General features: G+C 34.4%; 1 protein-coding gene across 1 annotated transcript; it reads left to right on the forward strand.

The window, feature by feature from the left end:
- The first annotated feature begins 12781 nt into the window (after positions 1-12781).
- LOC149550370 (Peroxidase superfamily protein) lies at positions 12782-16523 on the forward strand. The gene is made up of 4 exons (XM_089793397.1): positions 12782-13782; positions 14650-14844; positions 15094-15259; positions 15822-16523. Exons 1-4 carry the CDS (start codon positions 13567-13569, stop codon positions 16232-16234), a joined length of 990 nt encoding a protein of 329 aa, XP_089649523.1. The 5' UTR covers positions 12782-13566; the 3' UTR covers positions 16235-16523.
- Positions 16524-18410: the final 1887 nt, after the last annotated feature.

Consider the following 18410-nt stretch of genomic DNA (forward strand, 5'->3'; position numbering starts at 1 on the left):
GGCTGCTACCTCTTGACTTATTTATATTTTTCCCAATATGTGTGGGCTTACATTCTCCAACTCTCCCGCTTGGTGTGAGTCAATATCCCTTTCTATTTAGAAATCGTGTTCAACAGCCCCATGATCCAACTCTAGTGTTTCCAAAGAATCAATAATATTCACTAACAGCAAAGATGTGTCAAATGTTTTTCCTTGCAAGTTGCCGGTTGTGGAATTGTATACAGCATCTATTTTATCCTCCTTAGATGCTGCTATCTATATATCTTCTACTTCTATAATAGTTGTTTGGAGTTTCCATTGATAATTCTTTCTTTGCAAGCAGCTCTACGTTCTTTGCTCTTTCAAAGGCAGCTCCCCAATTGCTCACGGCTTCAAAATGAGGCTATTTCTTTTTTAATTTATGTAAATGTTTTTGCCTTTGACTTCTAAAAAGAGTCATTCATTCATTTTTAAAATTTAAAAATGAAACTACATTTCCTCTTTAAGATGGCAGCCTTACTTGTCCTTTAACGCCATAAGGTGTTTTCATCAAGTAGAAACTCCTTCCATGCATTTGAGAACTTTAATCATACATTATCATAATTTGAATTATGATAATGTTTCTTTAGTATTGATCATCACCCATGCCTGAAGGAATTAGTCGGACCCCAAAGCGGGTCCGGTTAAAAAAATTGTCTTACAAACAACTGGCATCCTCATATTTGTCACTTAACCCCATTTGACATCTCAGATAGATAAGATTCAAATTCAATCATGAATTCATTATTTAAAACTCGCTTTTAATCTAATCTGCAAATTGTGAATTTGTGTCTGGAGGCTTGCTAGTTGGCCTTAAAAACTGATTCAATCAAGTAACCAGGCCACGAAAATTGGCATGAGTGTTCAATCCTACACACTCTATCATACTGCAAATTCTTAGCCCATGACGAATTCTCAGTCAAGAGATTTTAATTGCCGAACATCCATACTTCAATTACCCTGCAGGCAAACAATGTTAAAAAACATAAACTGGGCTCGGATTCGGCATTATAAAATTGGGTTATTGATCACTTGGGATTTTGAAAATTAGGATATAAGTTCTTTTCCATGAAGAGAATATAATTCCATGTTTTGGACTCATGACGAATCACAAGGCACATTTGGCGAATTTCCGAAAATAGGCACTTGGAAATTTTAATTGGGAAATGTGTCAAAAAGTGGTTTTTGGCAAATGTACGGACATGTGAAAGTATGTAGAAGGATTCGTCATGACTTAAGAACTGGCATACTTCAAGGATTTTCAGGATACAACACAATGGTACAATTCACTTAGGCTTACCAATAACAGGATCAAAGTTATAACATGTCGAACAGGGGTACGAATCAATCTGGATACCTTAGCCGTAACAAAACAATGCAAATTGGGTTTTTGATGATGTTAGCAAACTGATCAAATGGATTCGACATGATCTCAAAATTGGAACATATGAAGTGTCTTACCCCTAGAACACAATGAAAAAAGAATTTTTTCATTTGGGTCAACTGGGTCAAAGATATGATTGGTCGAACAGGGCTTCCCAGAATTGTGAACAACTAGTTAAATGCACAAAACAGTAAATGACCAACTTTGCAGGGTGTAAAACCTAGTCAAACAGATTCGAAATGACTTGAAAATTGAAACATAGGTTCTCTATTATGGACACTAAACATCCCCAAAGTGACTAGTAATGACATAGTCCTGGGTAAAAGATATTCAAATTCAAACTGGGCCTCTGATTGCTATTTGACACTTGGGCAGAATTGCAAATTTTGACACTAGCTCAAAATGGGACTTCGCAGAATGGTTTGAAATGTCAGTTTAACTTCATAGAACACATAGACGCACTAAATGAAAGGTGTTAGAAACATTAAACACCTCTTAGGCCTCAGACTGACAACCAAGTACAATCTCATTTAAAAGCATTTATGGGCTTGATTTTTTCAATGGTTCTCAAAATTGACCATGCAATTTTTAGTCCCAACAGGGGTTAAATGATTGCAATCTTGATTTTGACTTCTATGAACACTGTGTATATGGTAAACAAAATCGTGTTTAGCTTTACTCTAGTTCTCACAAATCTTCTGATGTTTTGGATTTTATTCATTCTGATGTATTTGGTCCTATAAAAGTTCCTTCGATCTCCAAGTCTGTATTTTTTGTATCTTCCATAGATGATTACAGTAGAAGGACATGGATTTATTTCCTTAAAAGTAAGACACAAGTCTTTAGTCGATTCAAGGAATTTAAAGCCCTTGTAGAGAATTAGACTAGTAAGAAGATTAAGTGTCTGAGAACTAACAATGGTGGTGAGTTTTGCTCAGTAGAGTTTGAACAGTTTTGTAAAGAACAAGGTATCGAGAGGCATAAGAAAACTCCTTATACCCCGGAGCAAAATGGAGTTGAAGAGAGAATGAACAGGACACTAATGGAGAATGCTAGGAGTATGCTTAGTGGAGTTGGTTTAGAACAAAGGTTTTGGGCCGAAGTTGCGGCCACTGCTTGCTATCTGGTTAACAGATATCCTACATCAGCCCTTGTTGGTAAGACTCCCATGGAGGTGTGGTCTAGTAAGAAGCCTTCAATTAGACATCTTCGTGTTTTTGGTTGTGAAGCTTATGCATATGTTCCAAAGGAGAAAAGATCTAAGTTGGAAAATAAAGTTGTTAAATGTATTTTCATCGGGTACAGTGCTGGTGTGAAAGGATACAAGCTTTGGGATCCTGTGACTAGTAAGGTGTTGTATAGCAAAAATGTTATTTTTAGAGAGCTAACATCTTCTCCTATTGTGCTACAACCAAATGAAAAAGAAAAGGAAAAAGATGTTCAGTTGTCTCCTACCCCTAAGAAGACTGAACAGAGAGACCATGTTGGGTCTAATGATGAGGAGAGCTCTAGCAGCTCTAATAGTTCAAAAGAAGAGGAAGAACAACCTCAAACTCAGCCCTTGAGGAGATCCACGAGAGAAAAAAAGCAACTAGAAAGGTTTGGTTATTCTATGTTAGATTCCAGTTGTGCTTTTGCTTTGATTACTAACAGTGATGAGCCTAGATCTGTGAAAGAGGCTTTGGCCATGGAAGATGCAGGTTCCTAGATTGAGGCTATGGATGATGAGATGGCTTCATTAGAGAAAACAAAACTTGGGACCTTGTACCTTTTCCTAAAGGGAGAAAATCTGTTGGTTGTAAATGGGTGTTCAAGAAGAAATTTTGTGCAAATGGTAGTGTTGAAAGGTACAAAGCTAGATTGGTTGCAAAGGGGTATTCACAGGTAGAGGGAATAGATTATGGTGAAATATTCTCTCCTGTTAAAAAGTTGACATCCATTAGATTTATGTTATCTCTTGCTGCATCATATGATTTAGAGATAGAACAGATGGATGTGAAGACAGCTTTCCATCATGGTGATTTGGAGGAAGAGATTTATATGTCACAACCTGAGCACTACATTGTTAAAGGTAAAGAATCCTTTGTTTGCAGATTGAAGAAATCTCTATATGGTTTGAAGCAATCTCCTAAGATGTGGTACCTTAAGTTTGATGCCTTTGTGTTGTCAATTGGATTTGTAAGATCAAAATCAGATCATTGTGTTTATTTTAGAGTTGAAAATGATCGCCTTCTTATTGTTGCATTATATGTTGATGATATGTTGCTGTTTGGGAAGGGTAAGGGTATGATTTTTTATTTTAAATCTTAGTTGTTAGCATAGTTTGAGATGAAAGATCTTGGGGCAGCTAGGTACATCTTGGGTATGGAAATCAGTAGAGACAGGTCTAACAGAAAACTTTGGTTGAGTCAAAGTAAGTATGTGAAGTCTGTGTTGAACAGGTTCAGCATGGCAGATTGTAGACCACTATGTGTTCCTATTTCTGTGGGAACAAAGCTATCTGTAGATGATTTTCCAAAATCTCCTAGTGAGGTGGAGGACATGAGTAGAGTACCTTATGCTAGTACAGTTGGCAGTCTTATGTATGCTATGGTCTGTACTAGACTAGACATTGCCCAAGTAGTGGGAGTCCTGAGTCGATTTATGGCTAATCCTGGACGAATACATTGGGATGCAGTTAAGCGAGTATTTAGATATTTGAGGGGTACATCAGATTACTCCATATGTTATCATGGTAACTCTTCTGGATCTCCACATTCAGTTTGTATTCATGGGTTTGTGGATTCAGATTGGGCAGGTGATATTGATCGCAGGAGATCCACCAGTGGTTATGTGTTCACTATGTTTGGTGGTGCCATCAGTTGGATGAGTAAGCGACAACCTGTGGTTGCTTTGTCCACTACAGAAGCTGAGTACATGGCTGCTACTTATGCTTGTAAGGAAGCCATTTGGCTTAAGAGATTGTGTTCTGATGTTGGTGTTGATGCAGAACAGATTACTATTTGGTGTGACAGTCAGAGTGCTATTTGCCTTGCGAAGAATCCAACTTTCCATGCCAGAACGAAGCACATTGATGTGCAGTTTCACTTTGTGAGAGATATGGTGGAAGATGGACAGGTAAATTCAGAGAAGGTAGATACTATGAAGAATGTTGTAGATGCATTAACAAAACCAGTGGGCACTGAGAAGTTCAGATGGTGTTCAGAGTCTATGGGCCTTTCAGCCTATAGTGGTTAGTTCTTGTTATGTTCCTGATTGCTCTTACAAGGTGTTTGACAAGTGGGAGAATGTTAGGAATAAGGTGTCTCGACCTTGTATAATTCCTATTCTTATTATTATTTGTTTTGTAAAATGTATTTTTGCAAATAATATGTAAATGTGAGTGTACATTTCTAGTTGGCATGTTGATCACTTACATGTGTCGGCATCTTGAAGTGTGTGAAGGAGATCATGGCTGAAATGGTTATGACGGATTCCTATGACATGTAAGAGCTATTTAAGGAATAAGCTATGATAGGTGTAAGAGCATCTTATGACATGAGGCCTATTTGGGCGCCCAAGAATAAGTGGTTGGTGTGTGTAAGAGAATATGCCAAAAATAGGTTGGTATGACGGATTCCCTTACACTTCTCTTGTGACTGCTATTTTTGGCAGATTCTATGACAAGTTGTCATTGTCTATTCAAAGGATGGATGCCCTTTTCTTGGTATTGGATGTACATGTGACATTGTGCATGTTTCTTGGTGGTTGAGCCATGAAAAATGTCCAACTCCTTTGTGGGCATTTTGTTGGGTCTTAAGATGTTCATAAAAAGAGTATTGCATGTCGTAATGCAATAGTGTGATAGATGAAAGTTTGCAGGTACTGAGGTGCTGCTGGAGTCTTCTATTGTTGCTATTGAACTTTCATTGCAAGTGTATTGTAATCTTGTGTTGAAGATAATACATTGTGTAGGTTTTGGAGGGGTGGGGTTGTTTTACCGAAAGGTTTTTCCCCACCGGAAAATCTTTGTGTTATGTGTTTCTTTCTCTATCTAATTTATGTATGCATGGTTGGCTATAATAATGTTGTTTACATGATATTGAATCTGTAAGTGTAAAATATTTTAAAAGGATTTGCACCATACTTTCCTTATGAGATTAGTGTAGGAAGCTATTTTCGCACCTAAGTTTCCTTACAATTAGGACACACAAATTGGCTAGAGTTCACAATCTCCAATAATAGGAAACATGCATTATATTATAGGACGGACCCTTAATTAATTAATGACCCAATACATAATACATGATATTACATTATGTGACCTCAATTATAGGTCCACATGTTAGCGAACTACCTAGATCCAAGAGTGAATAAGATGAATCTTAAATACAGAACCATGCCAAATTAAATATCAGGCATTGCATGGATAAAAACACGTGAAAATAGCACTCAAGAAGATGAAGCATAACGTCCACCAGATGTGACATAGGATTATGTGCACTTAGGAAAATTATCCATGATATGTCTATAATATGAAGTTAAGCTCATGGAATCTAGAAATAACAAACAAGAGTTTTCCACTACAAACTGTGATTCACATCAATTCCATATGTGTGTATGCATGTATGTATATATGTATGTATGTGTGTATGTATAGATGTATGTATACATATATATGTATATATATGTATGTATGTATGTATGTATATGTATATATATGTATGTATGTATGTGTGTATGGGTATGTGTATATGTGTGTGTATATATGTATGTATGTATGTGTATATGTGTGTGTGTGTGTGTTTCTACACACATATACATATGTATATATACATATACATCTATATGTATACACACACATAAATATACATATACATTCATATATATACATATATGTATGTAGACATACATACGTGTGTGTGCGTGTGTGTGTGTGTGTGTGTGTGTGTGTGTGTGTGTGTATACATGTATATGTATGTATGTATGTATATGTATATAGGTGTGTGTGTGTGTCTTTGTGTGTGTGTACATACATACATACATACACATATATATCAAGTCCTAAAAGACTCTAATTACTTGATCTTCTAATTTGTAATAGTTTAATTGCAATATGTATCCAAAAGTTATTTTTTTTCTAATGTACATTTCAGTGTCCATTCAAGAAAAAAAAATCTAACCCACTATTGTGGGTTCACCCAATTATCAAGCTTTACAAGTTTATTAACATCTATTGTCTTTGATCGATTTATCCTTCTCAATTCATGTAACTAGGGATTTTTGATCAATCATAGGGGTTTCATCTTTGATATTAATAAAGAAAATATCTTCCTTACTCACATTAGATTCATCATTAGTAGCTTCATTAATAGCAACATAATAACATTTCTTTTGATATCTAGGCTTGATCTTCCTTGGTTTATGTTTAGAAACTCTCTTAGGACATCGAGATGCAAAATGACCAATTTTTATAGCATGAAAACATTTCTAAGGCAATTTTCCTGCATACAATTTACCTCCACCTTTGGTATCCTTTTTGTAATAATATCTTCCAAATTTTCATGTTTCTTTTTTTTACTCTTACTCATACCCTTCCCATTCCTTAGCATTCCTACCAAATCTTGTACAACTATCATAGTCAATCTTATTCTTTCCCTTAGAAACAATAGCTTTGAATGCCAATTCTACTTTAGGTAAAGCATCTCCAAGTTTAATCATTTCAAAAGTAGATAATGTGCCAACCGATGTATTTTATGTCACATCTTCATTATTATGATCTCCTCAATTGCAACAACCTTGGTGTACAAAAATATTGCAATGATATGAGAATATTTGACACAATTTAATCTTTGGTAATACTTCCTCTAGAAGCTCTAGTTCCATAAACAAATTTTGTTAGCTTTTTCATATATGTTATGATGATTTCATCTTCGCTCATCCTCGTAGATTCTAAATTTGTTTCAAGACTTTGTATCTTATCTTGTTGCACAAATTTGTCACCATCATAGAGCGATTGTAATTTCCTCTAAATCTCATGAGCAGTATCACATTTCATTACATTTATATATTCAATATCAGCTTGTGAACTCAATAAGCCTTCCTTAGTAGTCATATTCCAATAATTTATTCATTCATGCTTCATCTTCATTATCAAGATCTAGAATATGATAGGGATCCTTTTTTATGTTCCAATTCTCTATACCCATGTAGACCAAGTGTGCAATCATCCTTTTTCTATAGTACATAGTTAGTTCCATCAAAATTTGGACTTTCCTTCTTCAATGCCAATGTAAATATCCTAAAGCAGTTAAGATTCAAAAAGAGGACCAAAGAGCTTGAACATAAATTGTTAGGATAACATTTCACAACACACAAATAGGGGGGTGTGAATCAGTTGTAAATAAGTCAAAACTTTAAAAAATTCACAACATATCAAATCTAAAAAATTAAAAGCAATGCAAAGTAATAAAACCATAACACATAAAACATAACACCAATTTTATTGTGTGGAAACCTTTTAGAATTAATAATCTTTCCTTGGTTGTATTTATTTATTTATTGGGATAAACCAAGGTATCCCTTATGTATTATTTATTTGTCCTCTAGTCCACATGTAAAGGACATGTCATTCTTGTCTTATTATCCACTTGTGAGGACAACTCTTTTTTTGTATTTCCTTTAATAAGGAAAATAGGTATTCCTCATTAAGAGGAACTTGACACTTTGCACACACCTTTTATGAATGTGGCATTCATAGAAATGGGAGTTACACATGCAAAGACATGCAACTCCTTTCTCATCTCTTTAAAAGAGGTGCTTCTCTCTCTCTCATTTTCATCTAGTCTCCATTATTCACATCAAGTTTTTGATGCTATTGTAAATGAGCTATTTTGCTCCATTTCTTCTCTCTCTCTCTCACTCATTCTTAGGCATTTGCCTCATTCATAATACTCATAAGGGGTTTTCTTTGCTTTCCCCTTATCAAATCCTTGTCTCTTGTGTTGCTTACTCATTGGTATTGCTCCATTGATCTTGTATCATTTGTATGGTAAAACTCTTCTTTCTCTCTTGGATTAAATCTATTATTTCATGCTATTTCATTTTATTATATTTTATCATTTCAATCACTTTTTCTTACAAAACCCTATTGGTAGAAAACCCGTGATGGGGATCAAAGCCACGAGGTGATGTACTAGCACATGTAATACCCTATTAAAGGTAGGTGAGGAATGCAAATGCATTTAGGCCCAAAGCTCATTGCTCTATTACAATAAGGGTGATAACCCAGATTGGACAATAATCTATTTACAATAAGGAAAAACAACCCAGTAAGTGGACAACAATCCACTGAGATGAACTGAATGAAAGCATTGACTATGCCAAAATATTTCATTTAAAGTACAGTATTAGATTCCACTCATACCTATTCTCGATAAACTTTGATCTTTGTCTCTGAATTATATCATTCTCTATATCAACATATACACACTTGCATACTCGATAACCATTCCATCATAAGTGGATTTACAAATAGATTCACTCCTTAATAAAAGTCTCTAACATTTACTAGGTGTGATCATTACAAGACCTAATTATAAATAAACTATATTATCCAATATTATTCCATAAGTGTCTGCAAGAACACATATAGAAACTATAATAATATCAAGTGACACATTTTCATCTGGCAATTAATCATAATAACCCAAACAACATATTTCCTGACAAAGTCGGTCGCAGAATAATTTTCATTTCATTATACAATGAGAAAACTAACTTCCAAGTTTCCAACCCTCAAAAAAATCCAAACTTAGATGCAAATCCAAGTCTTCTTGATGTATCTATAATTACATACTCCACCAAAACTCACCTAAGAGTATGTCATATCTCTATCTGAAATAGTTTTCAATAAATACTATTTGAAACTACTCTTCAAAAAAACCTCTTAAACTTATATAAATAATCTCATAAACACATGTGATGAAAAATATAGCATGTAGACATACCAAACATCATTCCACAAGGTTCACAAACACAAGCATGAGAAATGTATCTTTGCCATAATTCTCTCCACATTATTCATCTTTAAGAACATTGTCTTCTAAACATATATGTTGACACCAATGGTAAAACATTAATGTTAAACTTAACCGACAATAATTCCTATCAGAAATCTCTTCCAATTTCCAACATCCCTATGTTTTTATCTTTGCCTAATATAAATATATACTCACCACTTGAATATTTCACCATACAAAAGGGGACTAATTGACCAAATCTCTTTTACAAACTATTTTTTGTTCTTGTTCCCTACTTTATATTATCCATTGCTTTAGATGAAATATTAGGAATTAATAAACTAATATGTGCATCCTTTTGAGAGTTAGTCAATCTAAAGGGGAGACTATCATAAGTTGTCATAAGGGAGTCCATAGTATTCAAAAGATAGCAACCTCATGAATAGTTAAAGTAAATGGATAGCCATCATTCCTAGATCCATCAAAAAAATAAAGAGATATACTTATAGCTAAACACTATCACAAATCATCCAGTGAGAAGGAATCTAGCAAGCAAATGAAATCAAGTTATCCAACATATAAGAAAATGTGCTAACACGATCTATGCAAAATGAGAAATTAGATGTACACAATGGATTAATGCAATCAATGAAAATGGGACATCATCCTTTTGGTTAAAAAGATATGTGCTATCAAGGATCAAAAGATAATGTTCAATAAATTATGGAAATAGATTAAGATTCTTGATGTAAGCATGAATATATGTCAAATGTAAGGGTTGATGATAAATCACAGTGAATGAAACAATAATAAAATAATTATATTTGAAATGAAAGAATACCATAGAGCTCTTTGGTGGTGCATGAATGATTACATTTACCAAAATGTGGAATATAAGACTTGGAGGGCTATTAAATGAATTAATATAATAAAACCTTACACAATGAGTTTCAACAACTTATATGATAGAAATTAGAAACTTGGAAATTAAGAATTAGAGAACTTGGTTGATTTTGATGGTTAATAGAGTACCATTTGTTGTCTTTATTATAACTTAATTGAAGCTTATAATCACTTAAAAATTAGATACATTAGATTTTTTTCACATACATACATACATACATATATATATATATATATATATATATATATATATATATATATATATATAACATTTATATAGATAGGTTCATATATTTATTCATATTGATCCTTGTACAATGTATGGGCACACACACACACATTCATTTCATATGTATTTACATACATGTATGTATGCAATTATACACATATATGTATATACATGCTAATATTCACATATATGTAGGAATATATAGACACACACATATGCACATAGATATATACATATGTATGGACGTGTGTGTGTGTGTGTGTGTGTGTGTGTGTGCGTGTGCATACACACACACACACACACACGTGTGTGTGTGTGTGTGTATACATACATTTTGACATGCACGTATTTTGTGGTTATATTTTTATGTAGATGCACATATATGATATTTTTGGCTTGTACATAATTTTTAGATCATTTTTAGTTTTTCCTCTTATCTCGTGTTTGATTCTCCCTTTCTCTCCACCTTTTCAATCAGGCATTTTCTTAGGATTGATTAATTGTTTTTCTAACATTTTTTTTAAATTCTTGTTCTTGGTTTTCTTTGGTCCTTGTGCTTTCTTGTTTAGTTTTTTACCCCACTTGTACTATTATTATTTTTCTAGCTTTGGGGTGTGTGCAATCCCTCTTTTCTTGGTCCTTTTATGCTGTGAATCTATGCTAAATCTACAACTTACATTGTTTTACATCTCTTGCTCTCTCATCCTGATGATGGATCAAGTAGTGTGATTTGAAACGTTGATGGTAAAAATCTCAACACAATCTAATCCAGAAGCTAAGCACCATAACTATCTTGGATTGTGGAAATCTGATCTCCTTAATACATTAGAAGCAACCATTTGCAATTGAATCGGGTTATCTTCTATTTTTTATGGAGGGATATTATTATATATGTATCCAAATAAGACTACTTTGTCATGATAAAATCTAATCTTTGATAACTTGTAAAGCATTTACTTGAAGTATAATCAATGTAAGAAAAACAATTTGGTGGTACAAAACACTATTTAAACTTACTATAGTAGAAGTTCATAGTGATTAACCATTTTATTAGCATTAAACCCTTTTTTTCCAATGAAATACCTTAACAATTTATATTAAACTATAAACCTAAGTAGAAAAGAATAAAAAAATAATACACATGACACAGATATAACCCAAGATACAAGACACCCTATACAACAAAGCAAATGAACTTTTCAATTGACTTAAAAAATTAAATAATGAAATAATAATTGTTAAAAATTATTAGAAATAAAATAAAGTCTAATTTAAAAACTTCTTGATTTACAATGATCAATAGACAAATGTGTTACCTTAATTATCAATTAATCCATATATAATATTATATGATATAATAAACTTCAGGAATACTTATACTTACAAAATGTGAGACATAGAATTGTAAAACTTCATTAGTTATAACATAAACATGTACAAAATAATATGGAAAACGGCAAAAAGTGCAACGTACGCACTTCCTTTTGCTCTTTCTTCCTCTCTGAATGAATGATAATTAAAATCAATCTTCCATTCATTCCCTGAATGTGAATGATAATTGGAATCATTCTTCCATTCATTCCCTGAATGATGGATAATCATGCCAAAAATCAATGGAGACCCAATGAATAGAAAACACTATGGTTCACGAGGCCATCATTTTTCTTTCATAAAGATGGTGTGCTACATGCCCTGCTGGCAGAGCTCCCGGAGATGGGCATTTGACACGAGAACACTGAAAATGGTTTCTCGTGAAAAATCATATTCACTTGAAAACTTTTTGTGGAGCTCTAATTCTATGGTGAAACAAATCAGTGGGCTGCCCAAAACCACTATCAGAGATACTTGATGATCCACCCACTTTGGGACTTTAACTTGCAAAATTTCATCCTTAAAAGTAGTTCCTTCTGTGCACTGTGCTTCCCACAAGCACAAAAAGCAACTCATTTATGTCTATGAATCAGTCACCCTATGAATTGTTCATTGCTTTTATGAGTCTGACGGTTTTTCTGATAGCATTTCAAGGTCGGCAGAGTCACCCAAAGTACAGTCTGGAATCACTGATGAGGAAAGTCCATGGGTTGTTAAATCGGTTATAAAAAGAAAGGAGACACAAGAAAGTGGGGACGCAGAATATTTTAATTTAATGTCTTTTGGCAGAACTCTGAGCAGAAAGATTTACTGATGTAAATTCAAAGTGTTGGCATAGTGATTATATCTTCGATGAGATCTTTTTCCACCATCAGTACGTACTTTTAGTGTATTCAAGTACAGATTATTGGTTCGAGTCCCTCAAGCCTTTCGACCCTTGTTCCACATTGGCTTGACTTATCGATGTGGTATGTAGTGGTGTGAATCCCACATAGTGTGGAGTGTTGGTGTGTGACTATGTCCCCCAAGAGATCCCTCTCCACCACCAATACCAATAAGTGTTTAGGTGTGATGGCCCCATTAGTTGGTTCAATCCCACTCCACAATGTTCCCAGATATATATAACTAAATGAGCTCTAAGACGTTGTAAGCTCATTGATTACACCACCTTGGTTGCTTAGTCTTTAGGATCACTTGATTCAATACCCATCAATTGGTTCAATCCCAACTCACAAATTTTTTCCCATGAGATGTTTTGATCTTTAAATTTTTAATTGGGTTACATTGCATTCCACGCACAGAGTGAGATGAGGAGGGCTCTTCTCCCTACAATACAACTGAACAGAACTTTGGTCAAAGCTTAAGAGAATCCATAGACATAGACATATCTGGCAAGAATCAATATTTGCCATTTTTTATGTACAATGGCTCGTTTTCCCACCTCTCTCACGGGTTTTAATTTGATGAACAAATTATAATGTTTCCTCTTCCATAATAGTCGTCTGCCTTTTGTCCTGAGTTTTCTGGTCGGTTGTGTTTTGTTAGTACTTGATAATATACTTGAAAGAAGAGATTCTTTGGCACTGGGTGTTGAAGGCTGAAACTTTTTGTTCTGATGTTTCTATGAGAAATGTGCCTGTTTTGGCTGACCTGAAATCACAATGGGTGTGAACATCCAGATTAATGTGGTTCTCATAATTTGGTTTGTTGTTTGTGTTGGAAGCACTGATGCTGATCAGCTTTGTATAAATTTTTACTCAAAATCTTGTCCGAGTGTGGAGGCATTAGTGTTGGGTGTTGCCAAGCAGAAATTTGTGGAGGCGCCCGTTTCAGCTCCAGCCACTATAAGGCTTTTCTTCCATGACTGCTTTGTTGAAGTATGATAATGTATCTCTTTTCTTATATTTTTCATCTGTCTATGTATATCCAATGCTTGGGCTGTGCTTTTTCTCAGCATATTCAATGTATGTATAAGTAGGATCAAAGAACAGTGGGACTATCAGGAACATTGCTTCCTTGGGGGAGCACCCCCTAGAGTGCATGGTAGACAGATAGGCTTGAAGTTGTGGGTCACCCCATGGTTTCCGGTTTGATTCTGCCTCCGGGTTCAAATGGTGTGAGTGGCTTGCATGCAGCTGCTGCTCCCATGGGAGACTAGTCTCGCTCTAAGCTCGCACAGGCCACTGATCGTAGCTGGGCTTAGGCCGTGGGAACATCCCATGTAGAACAAAAAATTCATTGAAATTTCTTAGAATGCGACTTGCCCTTTGCTGAACTATGCCAATGTAGATTTTAAAATTGGGCAACACAGGTAACTGATAGTTGTCAGTAGAGGAAATTATCAGTTTTGCTTTTAGATCAGGTTAAGTTCATCACTTGAGTTTCTTTCTGCTTGATAAAATATACACACCTATGTTAAGTTTGTGTTGACTGTCAGAAAATTGCAGATTATTGATATCAGAGAATCTTATGAGCATTGTATGGCTCTCCTGTTTTTTTCTCCATTGTATACAGTTTGGGTTTGGATGTAGTGCTCTAAATCACAGATATGCCAAATGAAAAAAATCCTTTCTTGGATATAACTGAGTTTTGTCTCTACTGGACAGAATGAATTTGTTCAAAGTTTATTTTGTTGGTTTTTCGAGTGAACAGAATTAATTTGTTCATTGTTTATTTTGTTGGTTTTCTAGTGGACAGAATGAATTTGGTCATAATTTTTTTTTGGTTGGTTTTTGATAATGTAGGGATGCGACGGATCAGTGTTAATTTCATCCACCCAAAAACATCTTGCTGAAAGGGATGCAGCTGACAACAAAAATTTGGCAGCTGATGCTTTTGATACTGTCAATAAAGCAAAAGCAGCTGTGGAGGCCAAGTGCCCTGGCATTGTCTCATGTGCTGATATTCTTGCCATTGCAGCCAGAGATTTTGTTGCCTTAGTAAGTAGTCTAACTTTCATAATAGTTGGTTTTTATGCTCTTGCCCAGTTTGAATTTGAAGTCAAAGTAATTTTTGCTGTGAGATTAATTATTATTGTGTTAAGTTCAAATAGACATCCAAGACCTTCCAAATGAGAGGCTCACAATTTACCATTGTGCTCTTACCTATGATTGATGCAATTTTAGTTTAAGGTTGAGAAGTATTCTCAATTGCTTATATTGTTGTATGATCATTATGAATATGAATAGGCAGGAGGTCCAAACTATCCAGTGAAGAAAGGCAGAAAAGATGGAAAGTTATCAGCTGCATCTAGAGTCAAAGGAAATCTCCCACAAGCTAATTTTACAGTGGATCAATTGCTGAAAATTTTTGCGTCTAAAGGCCTAAATAGATCAGACTTGGTAGTTCTATCTGGTAATCAAAGAAAGAAACTCACAGTTCTGATTTCCTTTACAAGATTGAATTTTCTATGATAGTGGGTAGACGAGTTGGCTTGAGGTTCAGTTCTGATTTCCTTTACAAGATTGAATTTTCTATGATAGTGGGTAGACGAGTTGGCTTAAGGTTGTGGGTAGTTCCCCAAAGTCTCGGGTTCAAATCTCTCCTGGGTTTAAGGGGTGGGACATCTTGCGGGCGGCTGATCTTGTATATACTAGCCTCCTCACCTTATTGTACAATTTGATATAATCTGTGGGCATTTTCTTCAAGTTTGATTTGATAGTCAAGTATAAATAGAAACCATCATAAAACCATTGTAGCTTAAGGTAGTTATACCTAATCTCTGATAGTTAAGAATAGTACCAAACAAATTAAAAGTCATAGATAAGAATGTAAAAGAGTTCTAAGAAGATCTTGATCACTTAATGGAATAAATAGCCTTTGGAATCTTTAACTTTAAGTTAAAAGAAGACTTATTATCATTCCACCTAACCCCTGCTGATGATGATTGTGTTTAACTGTGCAATTTGTTGTACAGGAGCTCATAGCATTGGCTTTTCTCATTGTGATGGATTCTTGGACCGTTTATACGACTACCACAAGACAAAAAAACCAGATCCTTCCATGGATCCAAAGCTTCTAAAAGCTCTAAGAATGTCATGTCCTCCAATTGGTGGCAATGCAGACATTCTTTCTCCTTTTGATGTGAACACACCCTTCAAATTTGACAACATGTATTACAGAAACCTGCAATTGAATCTGGGACTATTGGGAACTGATCAAGCTCTCAATGGAGATCCACGAACAAAAACTCTGGTTCAATTTTATGACAAATATGGAAACAGTTTCTTTCAAGCTTTCAGTTCGGCCATGGACAAGATGGGAAGCATTGCTATCAAGACAGGAAACCAGGGTGAAATCAGAAAATACTGCACTAGATTTAATGCCTGAGAGACTCTCTTTGTTTCTTCTCCCATGGAGGATGAATCCAAAGTAGTGTACAGTTGTTCATGGTTGACTTCAGAAGCCGTCTACCACGTTGATCTAAGATGCGTCAGTGTGTAGAAAATTGATTTGGTGGCAAATTCAATTATGAATGCATCAGTGTTTGATGTCATACTTTTCGAAATTCTAATCCAGAGTGTTTTCCATTGTATAAACATCTCCATAATATTTAATATAAGCGGTGTCGCCATGTGATCTCATTCTTGAGATTATACAAAAGATTGGAGTTAATTTATATTGAGCTATAATGGTAGAGTTTGCATATTGGTTATTTTTAAGTAATATTTTGTGTTTATTCTGAGTGTATGTATAATAGTAAATGTTTAAATATTGTGCAAAGTAGATTTAATTTTTTAGTTTTTATTTATTTTGATACACATCCTTTCTTATATCTTATCTTTATATGTATATATTAGTGAACATGTGATTTATGAAAAAAAAATTTGTATGTATTTCTATGTCACACCCATCTGTCAAATATTAGATTGTGTAGAGATAGGACCAATGGTTTGATGTGCTTCCTTGTGTATCTCATCTACAACAAATTTTATCTTGTTTTCATATCATTTTGTTAGGGTTTTACATCTTTATTCAATACTCTTGTGAATATTATGTTGTGGAGACAAGATTAAATAAACATAACCAAATAATCACCAATAAGGTTATACACTAGAATGTTAGACACCAATAAGGTTAGACACCTCAATGTAAGTTTGTGCATGCACTATTTTAATGCCCACTATTTTGTTTTTCCTATGGATCCAATGCAAACAAGTAATATTTGATTTGTAATTTTCAGACAATACTAGTGAGAAGAAAGTAGACAAGTTAAAATATTTTAATGATCTCAACAATTGGAAATCATTTGAAATATGTTAAGTTTCTCTAGTAGTGTCTACAATCTAAGTGGAAAATTTATGCATTGTATATAAATTTTCCCTCCTTGATGATCCTTATGTAGTCAAGCGTGCCATCAAAATTATACATATTTTTATTGATCAAGACCTAATGCAAGTCATTGTTGATGATATCATTAATATTGGTTCAAGAGAAGATGTTTAATTCAAATAAGAGATTTTGCCTAGAGTTCTGAGTTAGTTTTGGAGAAGTTACACCGAATGAGGGTGATTGGAAGTTTAGCCCCATTAATTCCTTATTTGTTCATACTTACAATTGCTAAGAATGCACTAATGGTGGCATTGCACATTGGGAATATTAAGGACAATAACAATATAAATAAGCTCACAAGAAGCCTCATTCAAACCACGGTTCTCTTTGCAACATTTGACAACACCTCCAAAGATTCACTAGAGCTATCAAATTGATGAATTATAACATGTTCAATTTGGAGGCTACTGGCATTGGGGGATGGAGGAACTTACATCATAATAATTCAGCTGAACTAACTTTGGCAATGTGTTTTGCATGAGAAGCATTTTTGGTTTTCTATCTTCTCTTTCTAATGCCGACAAATTTGAAGAATCCATGTCTTGTGAAGATTCATTTTTGAGGCTAGTTTGGGGTTTGATATTGTTATCAATATGAATTGGTGTCACGAGTTGACATGTTATTCACTATAATAGTCACAATTAGCAATTTGTATGTTTTATACAATTGAGCCATTCTCCAACACTCTAGATAAGACTTGAGACATCTCGATATACCACATGCAATCATCCTCATTGATTTTGTTCATCAATTCCAACATGTGTATACAATTGATACTGCACCATACAAGAACACTACTAAACATAACTTCTAAACCATAGTTGACCTTAATGACAAAACAATCTTCATATTTGCATCAAGGGAAAATGTGTGCCAAGTATGAAATGATTCCTACCCAAATTTGATATAAAGTAGCATCAACACTAACAGATGTGCAAATAAAAGTCAATGTGACAACAAACATAAATGCCATGGGACATGGCTTACAATCACCCATCCCCAATGAAGTTTGTCAATGTAATATTTTTGTTGGTATATGGAGATCTCCTCAACAAGTTAATGAATATGAAGAGTAATAAAATAGTGCGAAAAGTAAAACCCATGCATGGCATGTTGAATTTCTTCATCAAAGTTCTTTGTACAAATAAGAGCATAGATGAAGACATGCCTTTCA

Source organism: Cupressus sempervirens, chromosome 7 (genome assembly GCF_028749045.1).
Source record: "Cupressus sempervirens isolate cs-2001-9-10 chromosome 7, ASM2874904v1, whole genome shotgun sequence".
Lineage (NCBI taxonomy): Eukaryota > Viridiplantae > Streptophyta > Pinopsida > Cupressales > Cupressaceae > Cupressus > Cupressus sempervirens.

Excerpts from the sequence above, each read along its gene's own strand:
- LOC149550370 (XM_089793397.1), top strand. The coding sequence starts at position 13,567 with ATGGGTGTGAACATCCAGATTAATGTGGTTCTCATAATTTGGTTTGTT. Across the intron at positions 14,845-15,093 it reads CCAGAGATTTTGTTGCCTTA|GCAGGAGGTCCAAACTATCC; the intron begins GTAAGTAGTCTA and ends GAATATGAATAG. Across the intron at positions 15,260-15,821 it reads AGACTTGGTAGTTCTATCTG|GAGCTCATAGCATTGGCTTT; the intron begins GTAATCAAAGAA and ends TTTGTTGTACAG.